At 39.3% G+C, this 27,085-nt stretch overlaps 1 protein-coding gene across 8 annotated transcripts in view; it reads left to right on the forward strand.

The window, feature by feature from the left end:
- IKZF1 (IKAROS family zinc finger 1) overlaps nt 1-27,085 on the forward strand; it is a 69,725-nt gene that overhangs the window by 15,641 nt on the left and 26,999 nt on the right. For all 8 annotated transcript variants that reach the window (XM_088171289.1, XM_088171311.1, XM_088171329.1 and 5 more), the window contains exon 3: nt 3,826-3,945. In XM_088171289.1, coding sequence (XP_088027415.1) covers nt 3,826-3,945 — 120 coding nt within the window. The remainder of the gene's footprint in view (nt 1-3,825; nt 3,946-27,085) is intronic.

A 27,085-nucleotide genomic window follows, 5' to 3' on the forward strand; every position in this document is an offset into this window, starting at 1 on the left:
TTTTTCTTCTGTTTCTTTTTTTTTTTCTTTTTTTTCTCATTTTTTTTCCCTCAGTTCTAGGGCCTAACAGTTAAGGAAGGTGAAAAAACAGTACAAATGTTTCCACATCTAACATTAAGAGATCTCCTAGAACAAACCAGACTGTGCTGCACTCTGCAAAAGCAGGAGGAAGAAACCCTTAATATTAAATACACACACCCCCAATATCAGTTTGTGAAAGGATAGGGAATGTGATTTCTGTAAGACGTCCTGCCCTGGCTTTCTTTTCACCAGTCGTAGCACCAGCAGCACCATTCTGGCATGAACAGAATCACTCTCAGAGCTGGATATACATCCAGCTCTTAAAGCTCTTACATCCAGGTGTTAAAGGAACACCAGGCTAAGGACATTGACAGAAAAAAAGGATACTAAAACCTTATTGAACTGGGTAGTTTTTTCCCTTCCTCTCTTTTCTTAAGGAATTCAAGTATATTTCCAGGGCAGAGATGATGAAACTCAAAGAGAGAGAAGTTCAGAGTCTTGCCGGGCATCACTGATAGGTTAGGCTCTTCTCTGACTAATTTTATACAGAAGTGGCAGTATTGAAAATCTGAGACCATCTTGCAGAGATGCAGATTGAAATGAAGGTATATTTGATACAGCCTGATGTTGTAATTCTTTCTATTTATGACTTAACTAAGAGCAACATGAATCAGTACCAGAAACAGAACTTCAATTCTACAGCTAAGGTGGCTCTTTATATTAATTAACTTTAAAAACCCGAAAAATACCCCCTCCACCCCAAGATTAGATTCTGTTTTTAAAGCTCACTTCTTATGCTGCTTTGCTCTGTTACGTGACTTTTGAATAATTTCTCCCACTACTAGCCACTAGGTATTGGAGTGAGGTTTTGCTCCTTTTCCTTTCACCAGATGTTGTTCTGGGCATGTCTGTTTGAAATTAAAATGGAAAGCATTCCCACCTTTCCCCACTCCCCTTCCATTTCTAAATTCAGTGGAAAAAGGATGTTAGTGAGATTGTGTATGTGTAAGATTGCCATGCAGTAATGAATTTGCCATGGTGTAATGATTTAGATGTAGTTAAGGCATTAAATACAAATACAGTGCTCTAGAATCCAAGAGACAGAGCTCAATATATGGATCTATTTTAAATCCACTATTTTTGCCCTGTCTTTTTGCATGTAGGGATTTCTCAATAATGTGTAATAAGAAGAAATCTAATTATAATTAATGGGTCATTAAAGACAAGTTTACTAAGTTTTCTTAACTGCAGTCTCCTTCAAAGACAGAAGCAGACCTGATCTCCAGCTTCTGTCCCACCAAGTCCATGAGGCTCCCTTAGGCAAACTACTATTAATTTAACATTTATAAGGCTAATACCAATTTAGTGAATGAAAGAGTTCACCACTGCAAATGTACTCTTCTGCTAGCACGTTTCCATTCCAAAAAGGCTGCTCTGATTTTAAAGTATCCTATTTAGACTATGTATTGTAGAATGCCTAATAATACACTTTTAAGGATATTATTTTGTCTTCTACCTGTTATCCCATAGGTCTGGTATTATGAATTTATATTGATTTGTAGTCAAAAATAGTCTTCAGGTTTTCAGGGTAATTATTCTTCTCAGCCTAAACTCAGTCAAAGCATCAGCTTCCATTGTTGTAACTGGGAGTGCAGTTTGATCCTTGGAGGATGCAAGTACCTTTGAATTACTATTACTTTTTAAGAAATTTCCTTAACTTACATGTAATGTGAAGAGATCTTCCAGGCTGTTGCTTGCCCTCCAATTAAACCTCTGGGATTTTTTTGTTTTTTGTTTTGTGTGGGGCAAAATGTGTTGAACAAACTGAAATATTTCAGCTGTCTCTCCTCACTTGTGCATTTTACCTGTAAGAGATACCTCAGTTTGGCAGGTTAGGACTTGTGATGGAAAGTTTCTGTCAGTTCTGTAAGTTCCTTACATCCCAGAAATCTGAAGAAATAACTAAATAAGGAGCTAAATAATGAATGGCAAAAAAAAAAATAATGAACTTACTTCCTGCTTCTATTTTCCTTTGCTATAAAATTCAGATTCCCACCTGTCCATTTATGCAATCCACCTTTGCTCTTGCCCTGACAACCAGTGGGTGTGATTTTGCCCATTTAAGAATACCCCACAGAAGTTTGAGGGGGGACCTTATTAAATCATCTAGTTAGTCGCCCTGCCAGTGCAGAACTGTTTCTTCAGTACCCTGGAGTCCTCTGGCTGCAATATGGGATGGTTAACCTGATGCTGTTCTCAAAACTCCTGCTCAGCAATTATTCCACAGTTTGAGAGGTATGTCATTAAGAAATGCAGTCACATACTCATTGCAAACAACCCAAAACAGCTAATTTGGAAGATGACTTAAAACTACCTGTCATTTCTCCTCACCATGATCAGTATAGATGGGAAAACACAATGCTTTGATCCATCCAGGAGGCAGGGAGGAAACCATTCACTTCATTCAGATCAAGTTGGTAACTGGCACCACTAAACCGCTATCTATAAAGTAAGCTATATTTGGTTTAGTTTTCCATTTCTGGTAAGTGTTTTAAGGTTTAAGTGATGTTTGTATTTTAATGAGGGAATTCTCATTAGGAAAAAAGCCACCAATTTGCCAGGGCTTTGTGCCATAAAATTACCGCCCTTAGCAGTGTGCCATTTGCCACAGGATGTCTAACAGGTTTCGTCAATGTAATTTGGTAACATCTCCACATTTGAAGACAATGTGAACAGTACTGCATTCAAATTCTCCACTGGGCCTGTTCTATTCTTTTCTATTAATGCAAAGGTTAGTCTTTTCGTAATAGTCAATGAAACTAATCACTTAGATAATTCCTTCTGTAGATGTTTCCAAGGCATGTTTTTGTTAGAGATGTATGAAGCAATTTTAAAAGAAATTCTGCAAGACAGTGATAGTACTGTGGGTAGGAGATGTATGCTGTGACTGAGGGCAGAATCAAGAAACCTCACCATTTCTGGAAGCACAATACTTAGCAAGAGAGTTCTATGTCTTACTGTATTGTGTATGGCACTAAAACAGTTTGACAATACCTACAATGTGTTAAAGGACCAAACTCTGCCTCTGAAAACCTTGTGTACTCAAGATATTTGGGTTTGTTTCCTATTTGCAAATAGTAGACAATAACATTCTCAAAGTTGTGTGTTTACTGATCTCTGCTAATTGAACATTTTTGAGAAGTCCTGGTACCTACAGGATCTTCACTACTTGTAGGCACAAGGACCAGCCAGAGCTTGATTTGTGGGTATTAGTGAACCTTGCTGGCATTGTAGCTGAATTTGTAGTTGAAGATAAAACCTTATTTTTGAGGTAGTTCTTTTGGAGGCCCAGAGTACCTGTGAGTCAGACTTCACTATGTCTTTGAAGCAAATCCAGATGTGTTCTCAAAGAGAACTTGTGGAAGAAAGAAGAGTTTATACAAAGAATGTCCATTTGATAACCTTTGTAATCTGTAATTCTGTGTTGGCTAATTTGGATCTTCTGAGCATAGCAGCTGGAAAACTTACATATCTCACAAATATCCAAAATGATAAGGTTAATAACTGTGTATCCGGACTCAGCAAATTTATCAGAGACATTGGCATGCATTCTTTATAAAATATAATTCTCTTGTATTCATAAGAAGTTTTCTCTGCAGGAGAGTAGAGTTTGGTCCTAAGAATATCATGCTTTAGTAGTGTTTAGGGTTTTTTTTAAGTTTTATTTGTTTTGTGGTCCCTCTTATTGTATTATTTGAAAATGAGGCTACTCTGACAACTAACTGATGCTTTCCTCATTTTTAGGAAAGGAAAGTCCTCCAACTAGTGATGTCCCTGATGATCCAGATGAACCTATGCCTATACCAGAGGACCTTTCAACTAGTACTGGAGGTCAGCAGAGTTCTAAGAATGACAGAATCTTGGGTAAGATGATAAATACACTATGATAAGAAATACTAGTAGATGATATAGCAACAATGTTAGATTACTCTTTCACAAGCTGGTAAACAAGCCGATTCTATGCTTTTGCTTTTTGTTTTGTGCTTTTCATCTTCTTCAGGTGCATAATTTTTTTGTGCAACCTTTTCTTTGGGAAAGGCTTCTTCATCCACAGAGAACTTATAAAGGTCCTACTGTCTATCTTCTTTTTAAAGCATGACTGTTGCATGAAATTCTCCCCAGAAAAGACAGTTTTCATTCTGTGTAGGATATTAAATATGTGGTTCCAGGTCAAAATTATATGAAGTAAGATTTGGTAAAAATTCAATAAATACCCAGGTATTATTATTATTATTATTATTATTATTATTATTATTATTATTATTATTAATAATAATAATAATAATAATAATAATAATAATAATAATAATAATAATAATAATTTGAATGCTATCTTGAATGCTATTGTGTTATCTGCTCTTCAGATTTCTTCAGAAATGCATATTAGAACATACATAGTATTTATATATTTGTTAATCCAATCTGATCTCCATTTATCCTTGATTTTTTTTACCTGGGAGAACTTTAGAAAACTCTTGTCTTTCAGATAAAAGTCCATATTTGATAAAGTCTCTTGGGTTAAAACTGTTGTCCAGAGATGATTGTGAAAAATGCTGATTATTCTTAGGGGTCCCAGACTCACACTGAGGACTAGCAATGTTGCTGATTACGGCATACACCAGCTCCCATTAGTGCACTAAAAAGACTAAATATTACTTGAGCACCATGCCTATTTACTAGTAGGAAAAAAAATAAATAAAAGAGGGGGGAAAAAAGCATACTGACTCCCAGAATGCTGAAATCAATGCCCTATATGATAAAAATATTTCTGTAAAGACATGAGTATCAAAGTACAAGTATTTACCCACAAATAAAAGTATTGCTCATTATCCTTGCATTCTTGCATTATTGTAGGAGTAAGGGTCAGGGTGGACGATTTATGGAAAGATTGCAAGTCCCTTTTAAAATCTATTGTTTAAGGAAATCCAGTAAAGGATACGAGGTGGAAAGGGAGGCACAGAAGGCAAAATAATTAATTCAACATAATTAAGCAGGATGGTGTCAGCATTAGTAACAGAACCCACTCCCAAACAGCACTAGCTAATAGGGAGTGCATCATCTTATGCATCTTCATTTTATTTACCATTTGATTCCCTCTTATAAAAAATGTGAGCAAAAATTTCAGCTCCTATGTGCATATTGATATACTTTATTTTTAAAATAATATTTTTAAAATGCTTTTTAACAATCTGATCACTTACTAAAGGCTTTATTTTTCAGTCTAAAGATCTTTGGAAAAAATCTGTCATTAACTGCTTGTCCATCAACTCAGTAAAAAGAGTTATATCTCCTTTCTCCTACAGTAACTAACCCTACAAAATATTTAAGTCTTGAGTCAAAAATTAAATTTTTAAGTTCTTTGTTCAAACCCAAACAGGATTTTTCGTTGTGTTGAATTTTCTTTAATATACACACAAATATCGTGCAGACCCAGAAAAGTTGAACTTCATATTTGCTGATGATGTAATGATTCTGCCAACAGTTGAGTCATATATCAATATGTATACATATTCTAAATATGATAAGTTCCATCTGTTATTCTCATTACTCAGCAATAAATTAGGTCTTCCATGTCCTGACATTAGCAATTTTCCTACAGCCACTTTCTCTACCCATAGTTCTTTTGTTTACAAGGGTTACACCTTTTAGTAAGTTATTCACCATAGTCAACAAAGACAATTCACAATACTCTGCTATATGGATGATCTGTAGGTATCAATGCCAGTGCTTGCAATGTTTGTCTTTTCTATAAAGCTGCATACACCTTTACCTCTTCTATTGCTCCTTTTTGCTAGCTCTAAGCTAGCTCTCTCAAAACAGTATACTAAAAAAATAAATTCTTCCTTTTTACAAAGAGGATCTCAACACGTGCCCCAGGCATATCAGAAGCCATATGATTGCTATGCACATTCTGGATCTTCATCAAAAGAAAATCTCTTAGGAATAAAATAACACCTTAGGAGTGGTGTTTGTCCTATATGATCCTATAGGTGTATTAGAGGTGAAGGGGACTGTCTTCCTATGTAGGCAGTGGCATAGTAGTGTGGACAGGCTTGGTGTAGAGTACAACACTGTTATCACCAAGTCCCAAGATCTGTTCCTCACTGCTATTTATCACCAAACTTAGGTAGACAAGAATGATCTGAAAAAGTAGTTTGAAGATTGAAAGATAGACAGGAGAGCATTGTAAAGACCCACTGACATTATCTGTGTGCATCTGGCAGGTGGGAGCCGGACTGTGGCCTGTGGTAGCCAACAGGCCCTGCAGAGTAGATATGGCCAGGCAACAGTGTCTCTCTGTGTGACTTGCCTAATGTCCCATCTGTTTCCTTCAGCAAGAGGGAATCCCCTAGCATTTGGATTTATTTCAACATAGGATTTACAGTGCATTCCACTTAACCTGTAACACTCTGAGAAATCAACTGTCCATACAGCATACACCAAGGAATTTGAGTCAGACATTTAATGAAGAGTGTCTCTACATTCTGGAAGACTTTTTTGTACATGCAGTGCTATAGAGGTAACAATGGGAATTGCAATTTTGTTAAATGAGAAGAATACATATTTACCTCATCTAGTGAAATTAGGTGAGAAATCTGTTTTTAATTTTAATCAGCCTGGCAGAAAGAAATGTTCAAGTGAAAGCTTGGATTTGTAGTAACGCTTAATGAAATAATTTTTAACCCTGGAGTCAAAAGTTTAATTACCTTTTTCATCAGTTTAGCATTTCAAAGGTCAAAGATTACAGGAAATAAGCTATTTTTAGAAAATAAATATAGGCTCTACTCCTCCATGTGTTTTCAAAAATTTTCTTTAGTGCTTCTTCCAAACCTGTACTGAGACTTTAATGTGGTGCTACAGAGCTGATAGAAACATTTGAAATATTTCTCCTGCTCTGAGAAAGAAGGTGTTTACATTCTCTACTTGCCATATTTTATTGGATGTCTTCAATTTGTAAATTATCATTTAAAATGACAGAGAGGTTGCAAATTTCATAAAGGATCCGGAAATGTATGTTTTAACTTGTGTCCCCAGGCAGGGGGGGATGCCCAAAACGTGTTTCTTCTGACAAATGCAAAAATGATCAACGGGTGTGAAAGGTAATTTCACAGTAATTTATGGAAGTGAAGTCATCAACAGTTTCTAGTAATAACCCCAAGTAGCACAGCAAAGCAGAAATATATTGGAAGAGATGTTCTGGTCTTCATCAAGGCTCTTTATGTCCTTAATGAGCTTACTATGATTTTAATGTTGCAACCCCCAGAAAGCCACTATATGTTGAGCAGCTTCCTTCTGCATGTTTAATTTCTGCTGCTCTGTCCACTAGATCTTCTTCCTTCCTTGTCCTATTCTCCACCCCAAATTAACTTCTCAGGCTGATCTGGCACCTAAAACATTTTATTATATTCTTATTCTTTTCACCCATGCACTCTACAGATAGTTTCCGTATGAAAAGCACAGTGAACATTTTCAGCAAAGTGTGAGATTTTCACAGCTCTTTAAGGCTCTAGAGACTCTGTTTTATTCTCTCTCCTAAATATCCTTTTGAAATCTTGGTCTGGGTTATTTAGAAATAACATCCCACTGAAAGTCCATTCCATTAAGAATTACTGCTTTGCAGCCTATTTTGAGCAACCCTATTTCCCATGGTACTCTGTTGGAAATATAATTTGATAATTCTCAGTCTCCACAAGTTTCAGGTTAAACATTGTGTGCACCTTTTATGGATGATCAGTACTGAACATCCTGTGTGTGGTAAACAGTTGCAACTTAGGGCTGTTTGTGCTCTGACACTGTATCCTAATTCAAGCCATATGTGGGAAGTTAATGACTCAGTGAGCTGTAGATCAGACCCTACTTCATGGAGAAAGAGCCATTTGTTGCTGTGGTGGCATTTGTCTAGAAATGTAGACATTGTCTTCCTTTATCCATAACTGCCCACTCTATAGGTGGACATCACTGCATAAAAAAACCATCTCACAGTGTTAGTGGCCTCAGAAAGAGCCTGTGGGCTCACCATTTCTGCACAGATAGCTGTCTGGTGCTGCAGATGACCATAAACTTCTAAGACAGAAGTCAAATGTTACCACTGTAGTCACAGACTACAGTCTGGGCCTGGAATAAATAATGTATAGAGATGTTCTTTTTAAGAGGTGGGAGAATTCATCTCACAAAATTGGGTTGAAATTGTCACACGATGGACAGAGTCTACCCAAAGTAAGCAGTCAGGGTGTTCATAGACATCAGAAGAAAACAGACAAGATTCATATGAAGTTATAGAGCCTATTTGTTTAAAATAAATAAGTATGGGAAGAGACTTTAAAAGGAAGATTTTTTTGACATTGTTCTCTCCCAGTGGGAAATACCAACTGATGATTTTGCATCCCTCCCACAACTCAGTTATTGAAGCAGAAGTCTGTGTAGCTGCAGGCTTCAATGCCTGGCATCACTGGGACCTCGTCATTGCTTTCACACCCTGGGGTCTTCCCTCCCAGCCGTGGACATTCAGAGGTTGTAACCTGCATGGGGAGCTACTTACTGATGCAGGCAAGTGTCCCCTCTCTGAGCAGCTTTGACGCTTTTTTTCCTTAAAAGGAGCTCAACCATTTGAGAGCATGGGCACAAGCATTGCTGAGGGGCCACCAGGCAACCACAACCATTGCCATTACATAAATCTACTGCAACTCACACACAGCTGGGTGGAGACAGAGTAAAAGTGTGGAAAGGCTGCAGACAGAGTGGAAAAGCGAGGAAAGACAAAAGGGGAAGTGCCCCACCCCAGCTTGCAAAATCGGTCCTGTGGTTCAGACAGGTCCAGCTCACTACTGCCCTGTTAATTCTGCTGGGCAGGGAAAGAGACTGAAGAAAAAGACTACTGAAGCTATAAACATCTTTTTACACTTCTCCTTGTGGGTATTCAGTGGCTATGAAGGCAGTGTCTTGTGAATGAATAATAAAGTGAGGCATGTGTGTGCCTGGACATTCAGAGAAGTAAATTCTGAGACCTGAAGTAACCTGGAAGGCTGTGTAATATGTTTAATTTTCTCAGGTTTCATATGGACATCTCTGCTGCTCAAAGGTATGGAAGTGTGTAGAAGCTGATGACCCTTTGTAAATAATCGGTGATAATTACTGTCTCACCTGACGTAGCCCTCATGAGAGCAGAGAGAAAATTTGTTTCAAGATGGTTTGTGGAGCTTTAAAAATTGTATTTAACCCTCCACAATGAAACAAGGCTTGAAAGTCCAACTGAGGAGGCTTCTGAAGGAATTGAAAAACTTGAAGCTGAAATATTTTAGGAACTTTTAAAAATAGGGAAGTCAGGAATCTCCCCTCTTGTTTGGTCTGAAGCCCCTATGTCTAACCCCAAAGTAACATTCACCAGTATGGACTGGTATTGCATGCTCTGAGACCCTGCCAGTATGATGTATATATTTTTTTAAGGAGAGTGCAGGAGATATTTTTGCCAGGATTATTTTCATTTTGTCTGAAAACTCTTAAGGGGATTTGTATAGAGGAGCATGGGGGTGGTTAAGATGGAGGAGGCATGTGACAAATTTCATGAATGCCCTTAAATATGCCATACAGGATATAAGTGATATTCCAGCCTTCGCAGGTATAGTTTGCATGGGCATAGTGTGAAACAGTGTGCTAGAGTGAGGTAGAGAAGACTCAGGTGTATGGGGCCATCGGGAATTTCATGTTGTGCCAGAGATGAGATCTGACCTATGTAATGACTTTGGACTTAGAAAAATGTGCATGAAGGCAAATGGAAAATGCCCTATTACTAAAGGTGAATTCCTCTATCAAATTTTAAAATGCTTGCTGCAAGTAATGGAGGGTGAATATTTTCAGAATAAGCTTGCAAGAAATTTGTGGAAGTAAGGCTGACCCAGCCTGGAAAACAGCTGCCGCAGCCCCAGCCTAGACTGTGCTGCACTATGAGCTCAGTTCTCTCAACCCGTGCAAAGCCAGATTAGGCATGTAAAAATCTGCCCTCTTGATGCAACCATAGCACATGACAAAATCAGATCCTTGAGAACAGAACTCATCCTAAAAGGAGTTGTACTTTTACAATGATTTCTATTTAGTTTTGTGAATAATTTTTTTACTCAGAAGTATGATAGCAGTATGATTTGTGTTGCCACTGCGTAGCAAGATGATATAGCAGGAGATGCTGAGGCTATGAGTTTCTTTCTCCAATTTCTCCAGAGCTGTGTAGCTTGTTGAGCTGCAGCCTATTTCATGAGCATCTGCTGGGTAAAGATGTGTTTTCAGAAGAGAACATCAGTACAAAAGTCAGGAAAAGCCTGGGAATTGTGCAAGTTTTGTTTTTTCAGTGTTGGAGAGTGGCGAGCATTGCTTGAATAGGGAGAGATGCAGTGTGTTTAGCTGCGTGGCTTTAGGTGCAGAGGTTGAGTCTGTTGGTCTAAACTGCAGTGAGAGGAAGTTCTCTTTATCTGAGCAGAAGAGATGTGCCTCAGAGATAAGCCCCATTCTAGCTGAGGAGTTAAATTTATCTAGCAGGATCTCAGCAGTGGCTGCAGCTCAAGTCAGAAACACCAGGCTCTGGCTGGAAGATGGGCATATTTTAAGCCGGGGAGGATGTCTGTAACTGCAGCTTGCAAAAATTCAGATTATTTCAAGGGAATGATTCTTCATCAGAAGGTTGGATTGGCCTCTCAACACCAGCCACCTCTCTGGTCTGTGTAAATTCTTGCTTGCTTCTTGTTGTAGGCTTGCTTTTTACCTTGAGCAAGTTTTCTTTCACCCTGAGCGCTCTTCAGGGCTGCAGCATTAAAGAAAACTTAATTACTGGACTGAAGCACGATGCAGGAACTGCTTGCCTCTACAGAGGTGCTGTTTTGGAACCGTCTGCTCTTTTGGTTTTGTTCAGCCACTCCTCACATTTCTGTAATTTTAACTCCTGCTATGACGGCTCCCTGGGAAGAGATGGCTTCTGGCTGCAGAGGACCTGCAGCTATGGTCTCCCCTCAGGCATGAACTTCCCAAGCTCTGTCCCACTGTAAAATGTGCAAACACAGTGTCACTCTGGCTTGATCCACCACATTTGAGATTTGCAGGGAAGGATCTCCAGCATGGCCATGCCTTCACAGTTTTCCCCAATGTAGAATAAGCCCTCTATGATAAAGAGAGGGGGGTGGAAGAGCTCCTTTTTGGAGCTGTAGTCCTAAAGCCAGTAGTGAACACCACTCATTGCAGCAGGACAGAGCTTTGTTCCCAAACTTTTTCCTTTGAGCTCACTACGTGAGGTTGCTTGAAGCCTCAGATGGTCTCAGGAAAAAGCTTTGCCTGGCAGGCAGTAGGTATGTGTGACATAGCAGTGCAGGCTTACCCTCAACATGTCATTTTTGGTGAAGATGTGGGACCACAACAAACAGTTAACTTGTGAAAGTGGATCAAGTAGCATCCCAGGATTTCGGCTTCCAGAGACATCTTATTGGAAACTGTCATGCCTCATCCAGCTGCCTCCCTGAACAAATAAGTGAGCAGAGCAGCAGCCCAAAAGCAGGCTAGACCTCAGCCTGCAATGTGAGACATCCTGCTGCTGCCTCCCTCCCTCCCTTGCTTCCCCCCTCACCCATAGGTGGATTCTGTATTATAAAGGTGCACATACAGGAACATAATTCCTAGTAAATTAACCCTAGTGTGTGCTTCTTTCTTATTTTTTTTACACATTTTGAAGTTAGGAATAATGCCCAGTTCTTGTACTGCAGTTTAGGGTCATGTTTGTCAGAAACATTTAGGTGTCTAAGTTATCTGCATAAAAAGAGATCCCAAGAAGGTATCTAATCTATCATTTTACCATTAGCCATAATGACACCACAGGCACCAAATAGGATTTTTGGAAGTGAGTAACTGGTACTCTATTGATGCAAATGAGATGTCAATCCAACATGGCAAAATCTATACTTAAAAATTGGATTAATAACCTGATTGAAGGATTGCAGAAAAAAAATGGCAGAGAAAGCACAGAATTATTCTCAATTTCCAGCCAAAACAGCCTGGTCCAAAAATAAAAGTTAAGGCACATGTTTTTCTCTTTGTTTTTCACATTCTATTTCTCTTGTTTCTCCTCCCCCAAAGATAGTCCAAAATTATCTTGCTTGAGAAGTGTAATAAATGTAGCAAAAATGGAGAAATATGACGGCATGAATTGACTTCCACTCTTCCAAGCCACATATCAGAGTTTACAGAAAAAAAAAAAAAAAAAAAGAGGGAAAAAAAAGGAGAAGAAACTGAAGAGTAAGGAGAACTTTCACATGAACCATTTTTTTTACCCTGGAAATGTTACTTCTGAGGAAGTGGCTCTTACCAGAGTTTTCAGTAACTTCTAGATTATTTCATGGAACAATATGAAACTTGCTTGTTCCCTGACACTTCCTTAAAAAAATAAATAATAATTGAAATTTTTAGAATAAATTGTTAATTCCTTCATATAATATAGTATCTGCACATGATCTTGCCCTCCCTGTTGATTAAGTAACAACAGAAATGTTTAATGCAATGGAAAGGTGGGTTTAAACTAAAGTTGGCGACACTTTCAGCTTGTGTTGCAATTAATACAAGAGGAAATATTCATTCTCCATATTTCATCATTTAAAAGCATCCTGTGTTTGTAAGAAGCTGTGATCAGCCAACATCCCTGCTATGGATTTGAACTTCCCAAATCTTTGGTGGTTTTTGAGTTTTGGGGGTTTTTGTCTAAGCTAAGAGTTTTATGTTCTAATTTTTAATAGTGACTAAGGGGTTTTTTGGAGGGAGATCTGTGCCTTCTCATTCACGGCACTGTGCACCCCAGCATTATATGGGCCAAGTTATGGAACCTGTTTTTTCCTGCTGTGAATACGTGTTGCAATGCTCGGAAGTGGTGGCAGTGGTTGGCGTTGAAGTGGGATGGTTTCATTAGCACCAAAATGGGGACTGCGAGCTGGGGAACACTACTGTTCCTGTACTCCTCATGCTGTGTCTGCATTTCAGATACATCTTTTCAGTTCTTTACATATGAAAATTTATTTTCAGGGGGAAACAGCACGTGCACCTATAGAATTCACTATGAAAAATGTGTTTGCCTTATCGTAGGGTGCTTGGGTTTTGTGCCCAGGTTTGCAAAGCAAAAGTACCAATGAGACTGAGAGAAGTGTCAAATTGTGCATGAACCATCTGTACCCTGACCTCCAGCTGGCTGTTATTCACAATTCAGGCTATGAATGTCTCTGTCTTTCCAAAGCAGAGCACTCCTCACAGTTTTCCCAGATTGAAGCCATGAGCAAAGAGGTGAGAATATCTCTACTGCACTGATACAGCACCTTCCTTTCTGAGTCAGGGTTTGTCCTTTTTCCTCCCAGAATCCAACTAATTTTGTAACTGGCACCTCCCGTGGCTGGACAGTGGAGGGGAGGCGGGGAAGCCCCAGTGGGGCTTTGTCTGCTGCAGGTGTTGATGTACAACAATTTAACTAGAGGTCAAATGGGAACTAGGCTTTTCTGGGGAGGGGTTGAGTTTCCTGCCCATTTGTCCACATAATGGTAAGTAGAAGTAAAAATGAGAAATGATAATTGTGCTAGCAAAAGGCTTCAGTGGCTTTGGAGCCCAACACATGAAATATATGAGGGAGGAATAATGGTAATGAGGCATTACCTCTGTTGTAGTATCACATTTGTTTCATCTTGCCACTACATTGCTAGTAGATCCTAGTAAAATAGGTATCCTATCACGGGCTTATTATATTGTTAAGTGGACTTCTTTTTTTTCTTGCAAAACAGGCTAGAGAAGTCTGATATTGTTTATTCTGTAATTACACATTAATGAGTCTGTACATTTACTGAACAGTATAAGCATTAATAATAATGCTCTTTCCCGTGTTCAAAGCAAGAGACTGACTTATACTGTGCATGATACAGCCCTTGGTGTTTAGAAGACAATGCAAGTATGTTTTTTATTTCTAAAGCATTTTAAAATTTATTTGTTCTCTTTAATACTCCCTTTGAAATTTGAAATGGCAATGTATTTTCCAGCCATCAAGAGCCATTTATTCCATAGTCTCCCTTTTGTATGTTTATATGTACACACATACACATATGTACATACAAATATGTGTCTGTCAGCATGCAAAATTATGTGCCTGCAAAACCAAGTTCCTCTATGTTTATGTCTCTGTAAAAACAGTACACATATGCAAAAGAACATTTATCTTGAAAGCTGAGCTTTTCCTTCTTCTTAAGACCAAGCAAACACACACTCTGCAACAAAAACACATGCCATAAAAATATTTTTTTCAAACCTAAAAGAGGAAAAGGTTAGTTCCTGCTAGCTTGTCTGTATCCCTATAAGAAACCTAACTGTAAATTCCATTTGGGAAGTGGGTAACAGCTGAGGAAGATCCGCTTGTACCCATTGTGGCTTTTGTTGTCTGCATGAAGCTGCTGGGCCCAGGCAGCTGTGAAGGTCACGGTACTGAGCAACCATCAAGGAGCTCATGAAGATGGAGGGAGGTGGAGAAAGAAGAGGAAGAAACACACATGCCCCCAAGTCTTCCTGCCAGCATTTTTTGCCTGAAAAGGCTCTCCTGGCTTAGCACTGAGGGGTACATGGGTCTTCAGGATACTTCGCTGCAGCTCATAAGCTATTCCTTCTTGCATTCAGGTGTTCTATTAACTTAATTGCTTTCAATATTATATAAGTAAGATCTGTAATGGAGAGACAAGGAAACATTCATGGAATGTTTTTCTCCAGAAGATTCTTTTGTAGTCCTATATTGAGTATTGCATAGTGAAGCTTTGGGGGGCATATAATACTTATAGCAGAGGGAGAGATGGGTGACATATTGAAATAATCTAATAGAAAATACAGACACAGTATCTTTTAGCTCTCATTTGAGATACAGCTTTTCACTAAAAGCTTATACATGCCTAACTTGTTATTTTTTAGAGATGTTTCAGTAGCTGAGCTAACAAATACAAAAGCACAGTTATAAGTACTACTGTAATAAAGGTAGTGATGGGCCCCCCTGCTCTTCTGTCCCAGAAAGCAATTTGTATTCAGGGAATCTCCTTAAGCACATCTTGAGGAGCTTCTGGTAAATGCAAAATACAACTCCTCACAAAGACCAGGCTAGTTGAGCACAATGCAGTCCCCTGCCTTCCTGTGTGAGAACTCATGTTTTCTCTGCAATGGTGGTTTTTTTCACCCCTCTTTTTTGCCCTCAGTGAGACAGAGTACAAATAGTTGCCTACTTCCTGAGAACACAGTGATCCTCACATTCTGGGCTGTGGGTTGTGTTTTTCACATTCAGGCATAGGATAGGAGTTAATCAGATAGCCATGGGCAGCTCTAGCAAATAGCACATTTGCATCAGCAGAAGCTAGTTTCAGCAGACTTGCTGGGAAGGTTTGCTGCAGCATGCCACCATCCTGCCCTACTGACAGGCACTGCACATTCATTCGTTAAAACAGATGACAATAGAAAATGAAACTTTTAACGTTCTCTTCTTCAACACTTGACAAGCACCTTATCCTGAAGGTGTGAACCTGTGATTCACATCAGCTCTTCTGGGACTTCAGGATGACTTTGAGGTAAAGGAATTTGAAGCTATGGGTGAGCCATACTTCATTTATCCAGGTGGCAAGGAGAGCTCTTAGAACCACTCTAATACAAGTGATGATCCCGATGACTAACAGTTTCCAAGATTCCAAAGACCTTCAGGCAGAATATTGGGATAACTGGGATTTGAGTGTTTTATATGCTCAGAAATAATCAGCCATTACAATTTTGTCTTTTTGGTTGGACAAGTCAGTTCAGACTCAAACTTGACTTTTTCTCTCCTCTAAATGGACAAAGCATCATTCATCAGTCCCAGATTTTTGTCTCCAGTTGCTGACCAGTTTACCAGGTAAAGGTTGAATTTCTGTACACTGTCTGTACACTTTCTGCGGCCTCTGACAAACTTACCTGGCTCAGCCTGTATTGGACCAATAGCCCAAACTCTATTTCCGGATGTATGTGTTTGTAGGTGATGAAGTTAGCAGGATTTCATTTCCTTTCTTGATCTCACTATGCTCCCCAGTGCAGCACAGCCACGGCAGATCCAAAGTTTATTTTAGCTAATAAGAAGTAACAACTTCTGTAAAACTGTTTTGCCTTTTAATGAGGAAGGCTTTTCAAGCTTTCCATTTGCCTCACGCTTAGTCCCACCACACTGTCTGGGTGTTAGTATGAAATTTAGGTGCTTTATGAATCCTGGGTTGGGCACTCCTGATGTACTCTCTCTGGCTTGGTAGCAACAAGGAGCTGCAACTTGGTAGCTCACGAGAAAGAAGGTTTCCTAATATGTTACAGCACATTACGACACACATTTGTGTGTTTCTACCCTGAGAATCCCTCATATTTGGTGAAAACACAATGCAATGTCTTTTCCTTCAGAATATTTGAAAAGCACTTTGAACATAAACTGGGCAGATGCTTTTAAAATGATTCTTCCAAGTCAAAGGCACTTATGCTGGCTAGGGCATGAGACTAGGAGCAGAGAGGAAGTTTGACAGAAACTTTGCCTGCTAGACACTTTCAAATATTCCATAAATGCTGAGATGGCAGGAAATGCCAACAATGATAGTCTAAATAGATCATTAACCCTTACAGGAGACCAAGTGTTGATCACCCTTTAAATGCCTGGCACCAGTTTTCACAGCACAGATCTTGTGCTACTTGTGTATAATTATGAGTCTTCTGTCCATTTTAGCTGTTGGTCTAAGACTGAGAAAGGGAGTGAATTAAGCTTGGGGTTTTTCTACTAGCATTTTTTTCCAATTGTTTTGTTGGGACATTTTTGTCTCTGATTTTACGTTGTGGCACAGGGCTCCTGGAAAAGAACCTCTGTTACTTTAAACACTGCACAAACACCAACAGAACACCCCAAAGAGTTTACAGTCTAATTAAGGCTATATATATACGTAATTGATTAATTAAGCTTTACAAGTCCTAGCCAAGGTAAGTGTAAGGTAGGGCAGAATGAAATGTAATCAATTGTGCTGTGCAAGCTAAACCATATACAGTATTCTGGAGACCAGAAAGCAAATTTCTTTATCTAAATGATGCAGCAAAACAGTCTTGTGTGTTCTTCTCCAGGGTGCAGTGGGATTGGTTTGGTTCAAAGTACTCAACTTTATTTTAAACCACATCTCTTTAGCTTGAAAAGTAAGATTGAAAAATATAAAGCATGAAAAAGTGAATAAATGAAGGATTTGGTGATCATACATGAGGGAATAAAATAAATATTGGCAATGAATTATTAGATCACTTGGGGAATCAGGAAATAATTAGTTTCTTGACTTAGTCTAGCTCTTAGTATAGAGGAGCAATCTACTGTATCAGTTGGACTTCTGGAAAAAGAGGAGAACTGATTCCAAGCTCTGGCTCTTTGCCTGATTTGGAAAGGCAGAAATCCTGGGTTGTACCAGCGCAGTGAGTGAAATTCCAGCCTGGTGCTGATGTGACAGAAGTGAGTGAGGCTGGTCTTGGGAGGCTGGTCAGCTGAAGATAAAGTAGGGACATGAGCCCAAATTTCAGGATATCAAATCCATACTCTGGTCCAGACTTTTCTTTATGATGAGAGGTTTCTGAAGATCTTTTGCATTTAAGAAAAAATACTCTAGAAATTTGGTTTTGGAGTGAAATTTCATACCTCATAACTGAACATATATGAGAAGCACTATGAAGCTGAACTGGAGATGACACAGTTTTCAGTTTTAGGTCATTTCCCACACGAGAGGTACAGGCTGAGCCCCTCTCTTCTCTCCTTTCTCAGACCACTGATTATTTTGCCATGCTGGCTTCAGGGTGGAGGATAATTAAAAACTGCTTTGGCTATTAAATAGCTTATGCTTTTTTCTTTCTTTGAGGTGGTTGCCTTTGGTATTTTACATCTCTCTTGGAACAGAGCAATAGCATGGGAAAACGTCAGCTGAGGAAAAAGAAATTTCTTTCTTCTTCTGCATCAGTCTGAGGAAGAAAAAGTTTACTTTTTGACCTGGAACAATCCTGGATAAGAGAGGGCTAGCTGAGGGCTCCAAGCATTTGATATCCAGTATTTTGTGGGAAGAACCAAGGTTTATGAGACTGGACAGTAATTCTACCTTTGTATAATTCTGTAGGATGCATCACAGACTATGAATAACATTTTCACAAACTCCTAAGTTATACAAATTTTTTGAGGTACAACTTCTGCCTGCTCCGTGGTCCCTCGACTTCTTCTGTGGAACACATACCAGGATAGTGGCCAGATTTCAGTTTTATGTGTTAGGACACTTGATAGGCATGTACCTGAATATAGGAATCACTCTAAGCAGCAAAATGGCTTTTGAGTTCCCCATTAAAACAAACAAACAAACAAACAAACAAACAAACAAAAACAAAAACAAATAAAAATCCCAAAACAAAACCAAAAGGAAAAAAAAAAAAACAAAACAACATACCAAAAAAACAACTCTCTTATCCTCATTTTAAAATAATTGAAAAAATGCGCAGATAGGGAAGTAAGGGCACATGATGGATTAAATGCCTTTCCCATGGCCACACAGGAAGTCTGTGGCTAAGCTAGGAATTAAACCTAGATTTCCTCAGTCTGCATCCAGTGCCTTACCCCATTTCAGGGTGTAAAATTTTGTTTGTTATCAAATTCTCTGTCGGTTGAAGCAGTAGAACACTGAATGTGAGAATGAGGAATATTTTTAGAGAATAAATACTATTAATAATTGGTGAGAAACTGAGAATAGTTCTGGATCAAGTATTGCCCATTTCTATTGCTATTTGATGTTCTCTTTTTTCCAAGTTTGCATCAGCATAAAAATCCCCTTGTGGTATTGTTCCTTAACGAACAATACCACAACGAACAATACTTGTGCCTTTCCCTATGGCTAGGGTTGTAGTGGAGCCCAATGCTTAGCTGTTTCCAACTGTTCTGGTTTAACAGTATGTAATATTATGACTGGATTGGCATAAAAATTATTCTATTTATGTCTCTTTTGCTTTACATTTCTCATCCAAAGTCAAATAGAAAAATGACATCCATTTCCTCTGGAGAATATCCATATCTATGTTCTCTCTTACCATGCTCATTTGGTTTAACAAAACATTATTTTTCTTGAACTGCTGCATGACTGAATTTTATCCTTGGAAATACTGAACTATATCAGGAGAGGCTCCTTGAAGTGGAAACCAGGCCAGGACCAGTAAAGCCAGAAGAAAGCAAATCATGTCCCTCAAATCTGAAATAAAACAGAGGCTCATCTCTATAGTAGGTAGCATATGACAAGCTAGGTGGAACCTTCACAGTGGTCGTAGTTCCTCTCTCATAAATGCATTGGGTATTGCACAGCTTGGTCACTGCCAGCCTTACAAGAACAATGCACTGTATAAACTCTGCCCTTGTAGACTAGAGGTACTGGTCCTGTACCTGTAGGGAACTGGGAGAGTAGTCACAGCTGCAGGATGGGACATGCAGTGCAGGTCTCCAACAGTGATTCCATCTCAGGGACTGTTGCCATTCACGGGAGGATAGTGCTAACTCCTTTCTACGCAGGTAGGAAGTCCCACATGTCCCAGATTACATTTACTTTAGCTGAAGAAATAAACACTGCTCAAGTGACCTAGAGGATGTTTCCTAATTTACAGATAAATGGTAGGGAGAAGAGCTGAACCTGCTGATATTCCCTTCAAAAGTATTTCAAAGAAATGAAGCCTTACTAAAACCCATTTCTTATCACCTTCTGACAGCCTCTTTTTTGGGGAATAGCTCCAAATGGTTTTGACAGTTCTTCCAATTAGGTGGCTTTCGTGGAGTGATGATCAAATAAATATATCATAGTATACCTTTGTGCAACCCTCCTGTCTTTATTTACATGCAGGATTTCACTATTATCTTCCTGAGAAACTACAAAATTCAGTTAGCCACCAGATAAGACAAAAACTGGAGCTTGACTCAAAAATGATGCCTAAATGTTAGTGTTACGATATTTATAGAGTCATTTCTCATGTTTTTACTTTCTACTTAGCTCTTTATCAGACAAATTCTTGCTGAAAAGTCCCCAAGAAATTGAAGAGTGTGAAAAGCTGGTGTTCCAACTCTGTTCTTAAAGAAGTTCATGTTCTGTTTTGTGTCTATTTTGCCTGGAAATGAAGAAGAGAAAATTCTTCATGTGAATATCAAACGCTTTCTGCTCCAGCCAAGTTTCATTCTGAACAAGTGGGACACATGATCTCAGTGGAAGGACTTCCTAAGTTGTCTGCTCCATCCACTGCCAGCCAGGCAGGATTGCCTAGTTAGGCAATCCCTACTCTGCTTTAGCCAATTTCCTTCTGTACTCTTCCATCATTCTGTCCCCCACAGCTGCTTTCAGCAAAAAAAGACCATTGCCTAATTGTGCCTTTGATATGAAGGTAAAGAATGGGCTGGTGGTTAGTTCAGGTTTGGAGAGGTCCAGCTGCACAGAGAGCACCACAGTTTGGTGCCTGTCTTAAAGTAGGTGGGGAAGGGAATACATTTCATGTGGGTGAATGTCAGAGAGGAATAGTAATCTGGAACATTATTGGAGAGGCAAAAAGGGCTAATTTTTTTTTCTTTTTTGTTAGTTAATTTTTTTTTTTCTGCTAAGCCACTAAGTATAATTCCTGGTCTATGCTTCCCTTTCTGTCACTTCTCCATAATTCTTAGCATTTCAGTTGGGCTGCTGTCTCTTGGTTGCTTCCTCTTTTCCTGCTTTCCTATATTTCATTATTTACCCTTCTTCCTCTTAGAGTACTTTTATAACAGAGTGAGGAGGATGTGGAAATGTTACAATGTGTCACATAAACTGCAGTGTCACAACTGCAGCTCTTTTGTTTCACCTCCAGGAATGCAAAGAAGCAGATCAGAGTGGAGAGGCAGGAGTGGGTAGCTGGTGAAGGAAGGGAGAGATTTATAAATAGGGAAGAGAAATGAAGAAAAAGCAAGTTTACAGCTTGGTAATTTGAGATAATAGCTTTGCACATAGTTAAAGATAATCCCAAACTGAACCATCACTGTGTCCTTGAATGCAAAGGAGAGATGCAGGCAATACTAGTGTAGGGGCCTCCCCCAACACTGCTGCAACAGAGGAGATATAGCCATGATGTGTTTTTTAACTTGCTTATAGAGATAAAAGCTGAGCAGAGATCTAGACTTGTATTGTGTACTCTTCTTAAAGCTGTCCTTTCAAAACAACAATAAATAACAGAACCTCAAAAGAAAAACTATTCTTAGGGCCCATGTCTATATGTGAAGTAAAGCTTTGGAAGATAACGTGGTTGAAAATGAGATGCTGTAGTTCTCTTGAGATATAAGGCAGCTGGAAAAACTCACTCCCAATGGCTTTCTCTAGCTGCTTCCTAGGGCACCCAGTAGTTAGATCTTCCCTTCCCTTCCCTTCCCTTCCCTTCCCTTCCCTTCCCTTCCCTTCCCTTCCCTTCCCTTCCCTTCCCTTCCCTTTTTAATATCTGTGGTCTCCTAGAAACCTTCCAACTTGGATGACTTTAAATTACATTATAGCAACTGGTGTAGGAATTGATCCAAACTTCTAGGCCATGACAGATGCTAAGGAGATAAACAACTGTGGGTAGAGAGGAAATATGTCCAGACTGCTCTTTGTGGAAGGAGTTAGAGGAACAGTAGGTAAAGGTTTCCTGATAAGCCAAGGGGACAAGGGGGAAGCTGTAATAGTTTCTCAGCTATGGCTGCAATTGGACTCAAGTTTCACAGCATTCTCAGTGTGAGTTTACTTTTTCTCCACTCCCCCCAGCCACCCACTACAGTAAGCTCAGATTGTCTTAAAAATCTGAATATCACTAAAAGTCAAAGAGATTTTAAGGTCCCAGATAATTTTGATACTTCAAAATTGCTCTCCATTGTCACACAGTAGCTTCCACACAGTCTGTGTGGTGCTGCAGTGGACCAATTTCATGGTCTCCCCTGCTGCAGATTGGAAAGCAATAGCTGAACCATCTCTGGCATTTGAAATGCCAATACATGTCCTTTTTATAAACTACTGCACTACTGACCAGCTTACAGGTTATATCAAACAGAGTTTGTGGGGAGGTAACCAATGCGTGCCTGCACATGCAAGCTAAACAGAGGAAGCTTCTGAGATGACTGTATGCCCAAGATTCAGATAAGGAGCATAAGGCAGTGGTCTAATTTCTTAGTGGATCAGCCTTTTCCAGGGGATCTGTTTTCTGATAATCTAGTTTCATTGAAAGTTGAGATGCCTCAAAACATTAGTTTCTTTTATAAAAATCTTTTGCTGATAGACAAATGTTAAAGTAATAGGTAGGCCTATTGAAATGAGTGGAAGAGTGTTTGAACACTAGTTAGACCATATTGGATTAATCTGTTCTATACCTCATCTAGAAATAAGGGGTTTGATGGGATAATTTCTGTGGTCTGAGTTATATAAGTTTCTGATGTTCATAATAGTCAGTTTTGGGTTCCTTGTCACAATGTAGTTGAGTGATAGGAGCTATTAGAGACTATTCCATTTAAAAATTATTATTTTGAAAGACTTATCCCTTGAAGTTCTGCCAGCAAGGTGTTGGCTTGGATGATTTTTTGTTCTATCCAAGTTAAGAAAATGTTTGCATTTTGATGCAAGGTACCCAGCATGGTGATTTTGACTCCCTGAAGATGGTGATCTTGACTGTGTTTGTAGTGAATTTCAAATGTCAGATTACTAATTCCACAGAGATAAAATAATTTTAAAACACCTTTTACACTCACTAGCCCTAGATATTGCTGAAGAATTGTTCAGAGTTTTAGGAAGCTGCACCTGAGTGGATTGCCTCTCTCTTCTGGAAGCAGGTGATACCTGCACCAGAAACTCAGCTAAACTTCAACTCTGCAGCATTCTGGTTTTGGAGACACACTTTAAGACAGGAATAGGGACTCCTAAATTCAGTGGTTTCAAATCACAGCTGAAGTGTGATTGCAGATCAGAGTTAGGAAGTTCAGGTAGGATGCTGTAATATCTTTTATATATAAAATTATTTCATCTTAACTTCTGACATATTTTTCTCCACATCTTTCTGAGAAACAGATATTTTTTAAATAATATCTCCTTCAGCTTTTGCAGAAAGCTAGTGAAATATAGTTTTTTCTCTTGGCACTGCACTCAAAGACCCAATAAAACAGTATTCAACTTTGCCATTGTTGTATGCCTCACAGAAGAGGCATCCAGTATCAGGGATGACTTATCATAGCACCAGTGTGGTTAAGGATGGATTCTGTTCACGAAGGAGTTTTTCCTGAGGTAAAAGCAAGAAAACTGCAAGCATGAAAAATGGTCAAAAAGTGAGGAAAGAGAATAAGTCTCTTAAAAATGTGTACTAAACTGAATTTGTAGACTTTCAGAATAATCCAGGTCTCTGAGTTCTTGAGAGTCTACCAACATCATTTGGGGTTTCTTGCCATTTCAGCATAGAGGACTGATTGCCAGAGAGGGAATACAGGTCCCTGTAGCAAAGCATTGTCTGTTAAGCACGGTGAGAAATAATTGATATTGTCCTGACATTTTTCCCCTCAGGAGCTATCAGGTATGTCCATATTCAGAGAATTTCTTTGAGATTTCTGCAGAAAAATTTTTGCCTTTTCCCCAGAAGTTGTAGATTAGGATTTCCTTTTTCTGGAATGTTGCGTACACTCTAATCAAGTAAACATCAGTTTAGATTGCAAAACTTTCTCATAAAATTTCTAAAACCCAAAAAGAAGAATCTTCAATAACATCTGGAACAATAACTGAGCGCTCAGGGTTAAGAGACCTAAAGCTTCGTAACTCAGCATCAACTTCTTTTCACGGTCCCCAGAGAGATCTACTTTTTTATCACTCATAAAGTGATGATTGTATTTTATTTGCTTTAGTCTAAAATAAACTTTCAATATCCCTTGGGGTTTTTTCCCCTGTGACAGATGAGGAGGGTACAGAAGAGTCTGGTCAGCAATTTGTTTTTAGAGTACACAAGATAATAAAATTTTCATAGTGTATTCCCTCCCAAGTGCTGAAATGGCTGGGTTCCTCTCCATTTCATCCTCTCTGACCTCTTCTCAAAAGAGGACATTGACAGTGCACAGCTTTGGCACGACACCCAAAGGCACCTCCCCAAACCTAAACACAGCTGCTTGGTCTAAATTTAGATCTAGTGACCCTTTGACAACTATGGGGAACTCTGTACATTTGGGTAAAATGTTGCTCAAGGCATCATCATGGCAGCTGAATGGTCCCTGGAAAAGTCCCTGTGTCAGTTCACTGATAGTGAAGGCACAGCACATTGTTAACATGCATGGACTTGTTAACACGGATGGACTTGCACGGGCCTGACCCTGAGCCAGGGTAGCTCTGTACCACTCCAGGCACAAAAATAAGGATGTGCAAGCAGCTTACTGAGCTGGTACATGAAAAGGGGAGGGTTTGCAAAAAAGGGATGACTTTGCGTTCAGGGCAAAGCAAATTTAGGTTCCCTGAAGCAATATGCAAAATAGTTCATCTCCCTGCCTTTCCCTTAACCACAGAACCACAGGCACTTCATTGTTCCCAAGTGGTAGTTTTATTCTTCAAGGCAGCAACTGTTGCCTTGATTTGGTACCTGACCAATACCCTCCATGTATGTTCAGATTTCACAGGCTTTTCTCTTGGTCAAGCAAGATTAAAACTCCCCCTCTCATTCCAGTACACATTATTTATATGTAACTGATCATCTTATATGGTTTTAACTGTGTTTCTGCACTTTTTAAGCCCTTTGCCTTGTTAAGGGATGTACACAGTAACTCCCAGGTAAGGACAACTTCCGGTCATTGACAGCATGGCTTCATGGAAGAGCCTGGCTGTCTCTTCCATCTTTGTGGAGCTTCTGGTCTGCCTGTTGAAACTCAGTGTAGTAATTCCTCTTCTCCGAAACACTAATCTTTGCAGGTGCATACTCTGTGCTCTCCCACCTGCCACGTGCGATGGCCTTTAGCTAGAATTTTGTTGCATTAGTTGAGGATTGGTTAACACCCATGACTTTCACTAAAGCAAGTTTTGTGGAAGGATTAGAGAAGGGAAATGCCTTATAAATGTTAGGATATCATATATCTGAGGCTTTGCTTTTCTTGGATAGCTGTTGCTGTGTGAGGAAGAGCATAAGCCACAGTGACTGTGCCTGTAGTCTTTTTGGAGAATGAAGTTTCAGAGGTTCCAGTCTCAGTACATAAGCATATGTATTCACAGACACAACTGTGTGAGTTGAGAATGCTTTCAAGTATGGTGGTGTTTTTACCTCACTGTTGTGTGTTGTTACTTAAGGTTACTTTGCTTTTTAAAAATTTCCTGCTAAGGGCCTCTTACTACTCCCCCATTCTTTAATGACCATATTTAAAAAATCTGGTGAAAGCAGAAGAGACAAAAAAAATTGAGTATGAAAAGTGCTGTTCTTACTATAATTTGTTAGCAAATCTTCATCTCCAGTTCGAAAGTGTTCCCAGCTTAATTCTCAAAGTAGAGAAGTGTCAGTAAATTCTGTAACCAGCAAACCTGCTGCAGTTCCCTTAGCTTGTTCATCATGCAGCCAATAAAAGATGCAGAGCATTTCCGGTATAGGAAGCATGAATTGCACATACATGTAGAACTTGAGAAACATGTTTAGTATGGAATTTCCTTATAGTGCTCTTTCTCTTGCCTTTAAAATTTAATTTTACTTGTAGTTCAGATGATGAACATTGAGCAGCCAGGTAGGTAACTGTCCTTTGGAAAAACAACTTGAATCCAGTACAAAATGTACCAGGAAGTGTCACAACAAAGACAAGAAATATGAACTAGACCAGCCCCTTGGTTTGGTTACAGATCATTTCCTACTGAAACACAAATTTAGAAAGGTATATAAAAGGCGCATATCTTCAAGTGTATATTTGAGGGCATTATTTGAATCTGTCTTTAACCAATGCATCTTTACTGGTCCTTTAGAAAATTCCTGTAGGTAACTAACAGGAGAATAATGGAGGAATGCACAGTGGGGCAAAAGCCACTTTTATACCTAGAGAGGACACATTTTGTTGGTTGTTTTGTTCACTTGTTTGATTCTATACAGTTTGATTTCACTGCATCTCCTAGAAAAACATGTTGATGTGCTTTGCAATGCAGTGAAGCGCAGTTCCCTGCTCCCTTCTGCTGAGGATAGGCTCTGCATGCTGTCAGGCACTGGCACTGGCACATGGGGTGGGCAGGGAGAAGTAGCAGGCATGGATGATGACATGGGTGGAGCTCCTCACACCAGTTGTCCCATGGGAGATAGCTTATCTGTGGACGCCTGTGTTTCTGGAATAATATCCATTTGATTGAAAGCCAGAATTAGAGTAGGGAAGAAATTGGCTGCCAAGGGCTGATTGGCACTTGGAGTCAAAGGAAGCAACATGGACCCTGAAGGGAGGATCTCCTTATCCGTCAGACCAGCCTCTCTAGCTGCAGGTGTGTCCAAGTAGTTCCTGCTACTACTCTTCTGTTATTTTTGTTTCCCTTTGAAAATGTCCTCTAACTTTCTGCATTTTACACAGAGAGACACCATAGACACTTGGTTAACTGGCCAATGCAGTGCTACATGTAGAAAGGAGGGAGCAGAAAAGTAATTCTTAAGAGCACTTGGGTGCATCTGCTTTTCCTGTGGCTAAATAACCAGTTAGTTTGATCAGTCCCATCTGTGTTCTATTGTGTCATCTGAATGATACTGAAGAAGAGCTCAAGGCATTGCATTATGGTTCCTCTGCTCAGACCTTTTGTTGTCATTTTTCACACCCACACAATTCTTGTCACTTCAGAGCTCATAAGGGAAAGATACTATTAATGGAAATATAATTTAAGTTAAAGAATTGGTCTTCATTGTTTGTTGTCAAGTCTAGCTGGTGAAAAATGACTCCTTAAATATTCTGTGGAAAAACAACTTTCTTTTCTGAGAA

The sequence above is a fragment of the Sturnus vulgaris genome, chromosome 1 (genome assembly GCF_052056855.1).
Source record: "Sturnus vulgaris isolate bStuVul1 chromosome 1, bStuVul1.hap1, whole genome shotgun sequence".
Lineage (NCBI taxonomy): Eukaryota > Metazoa > Chordata > Aves > Passeriformes > Sturnidae > Sturnus > Sturnus vulgaris.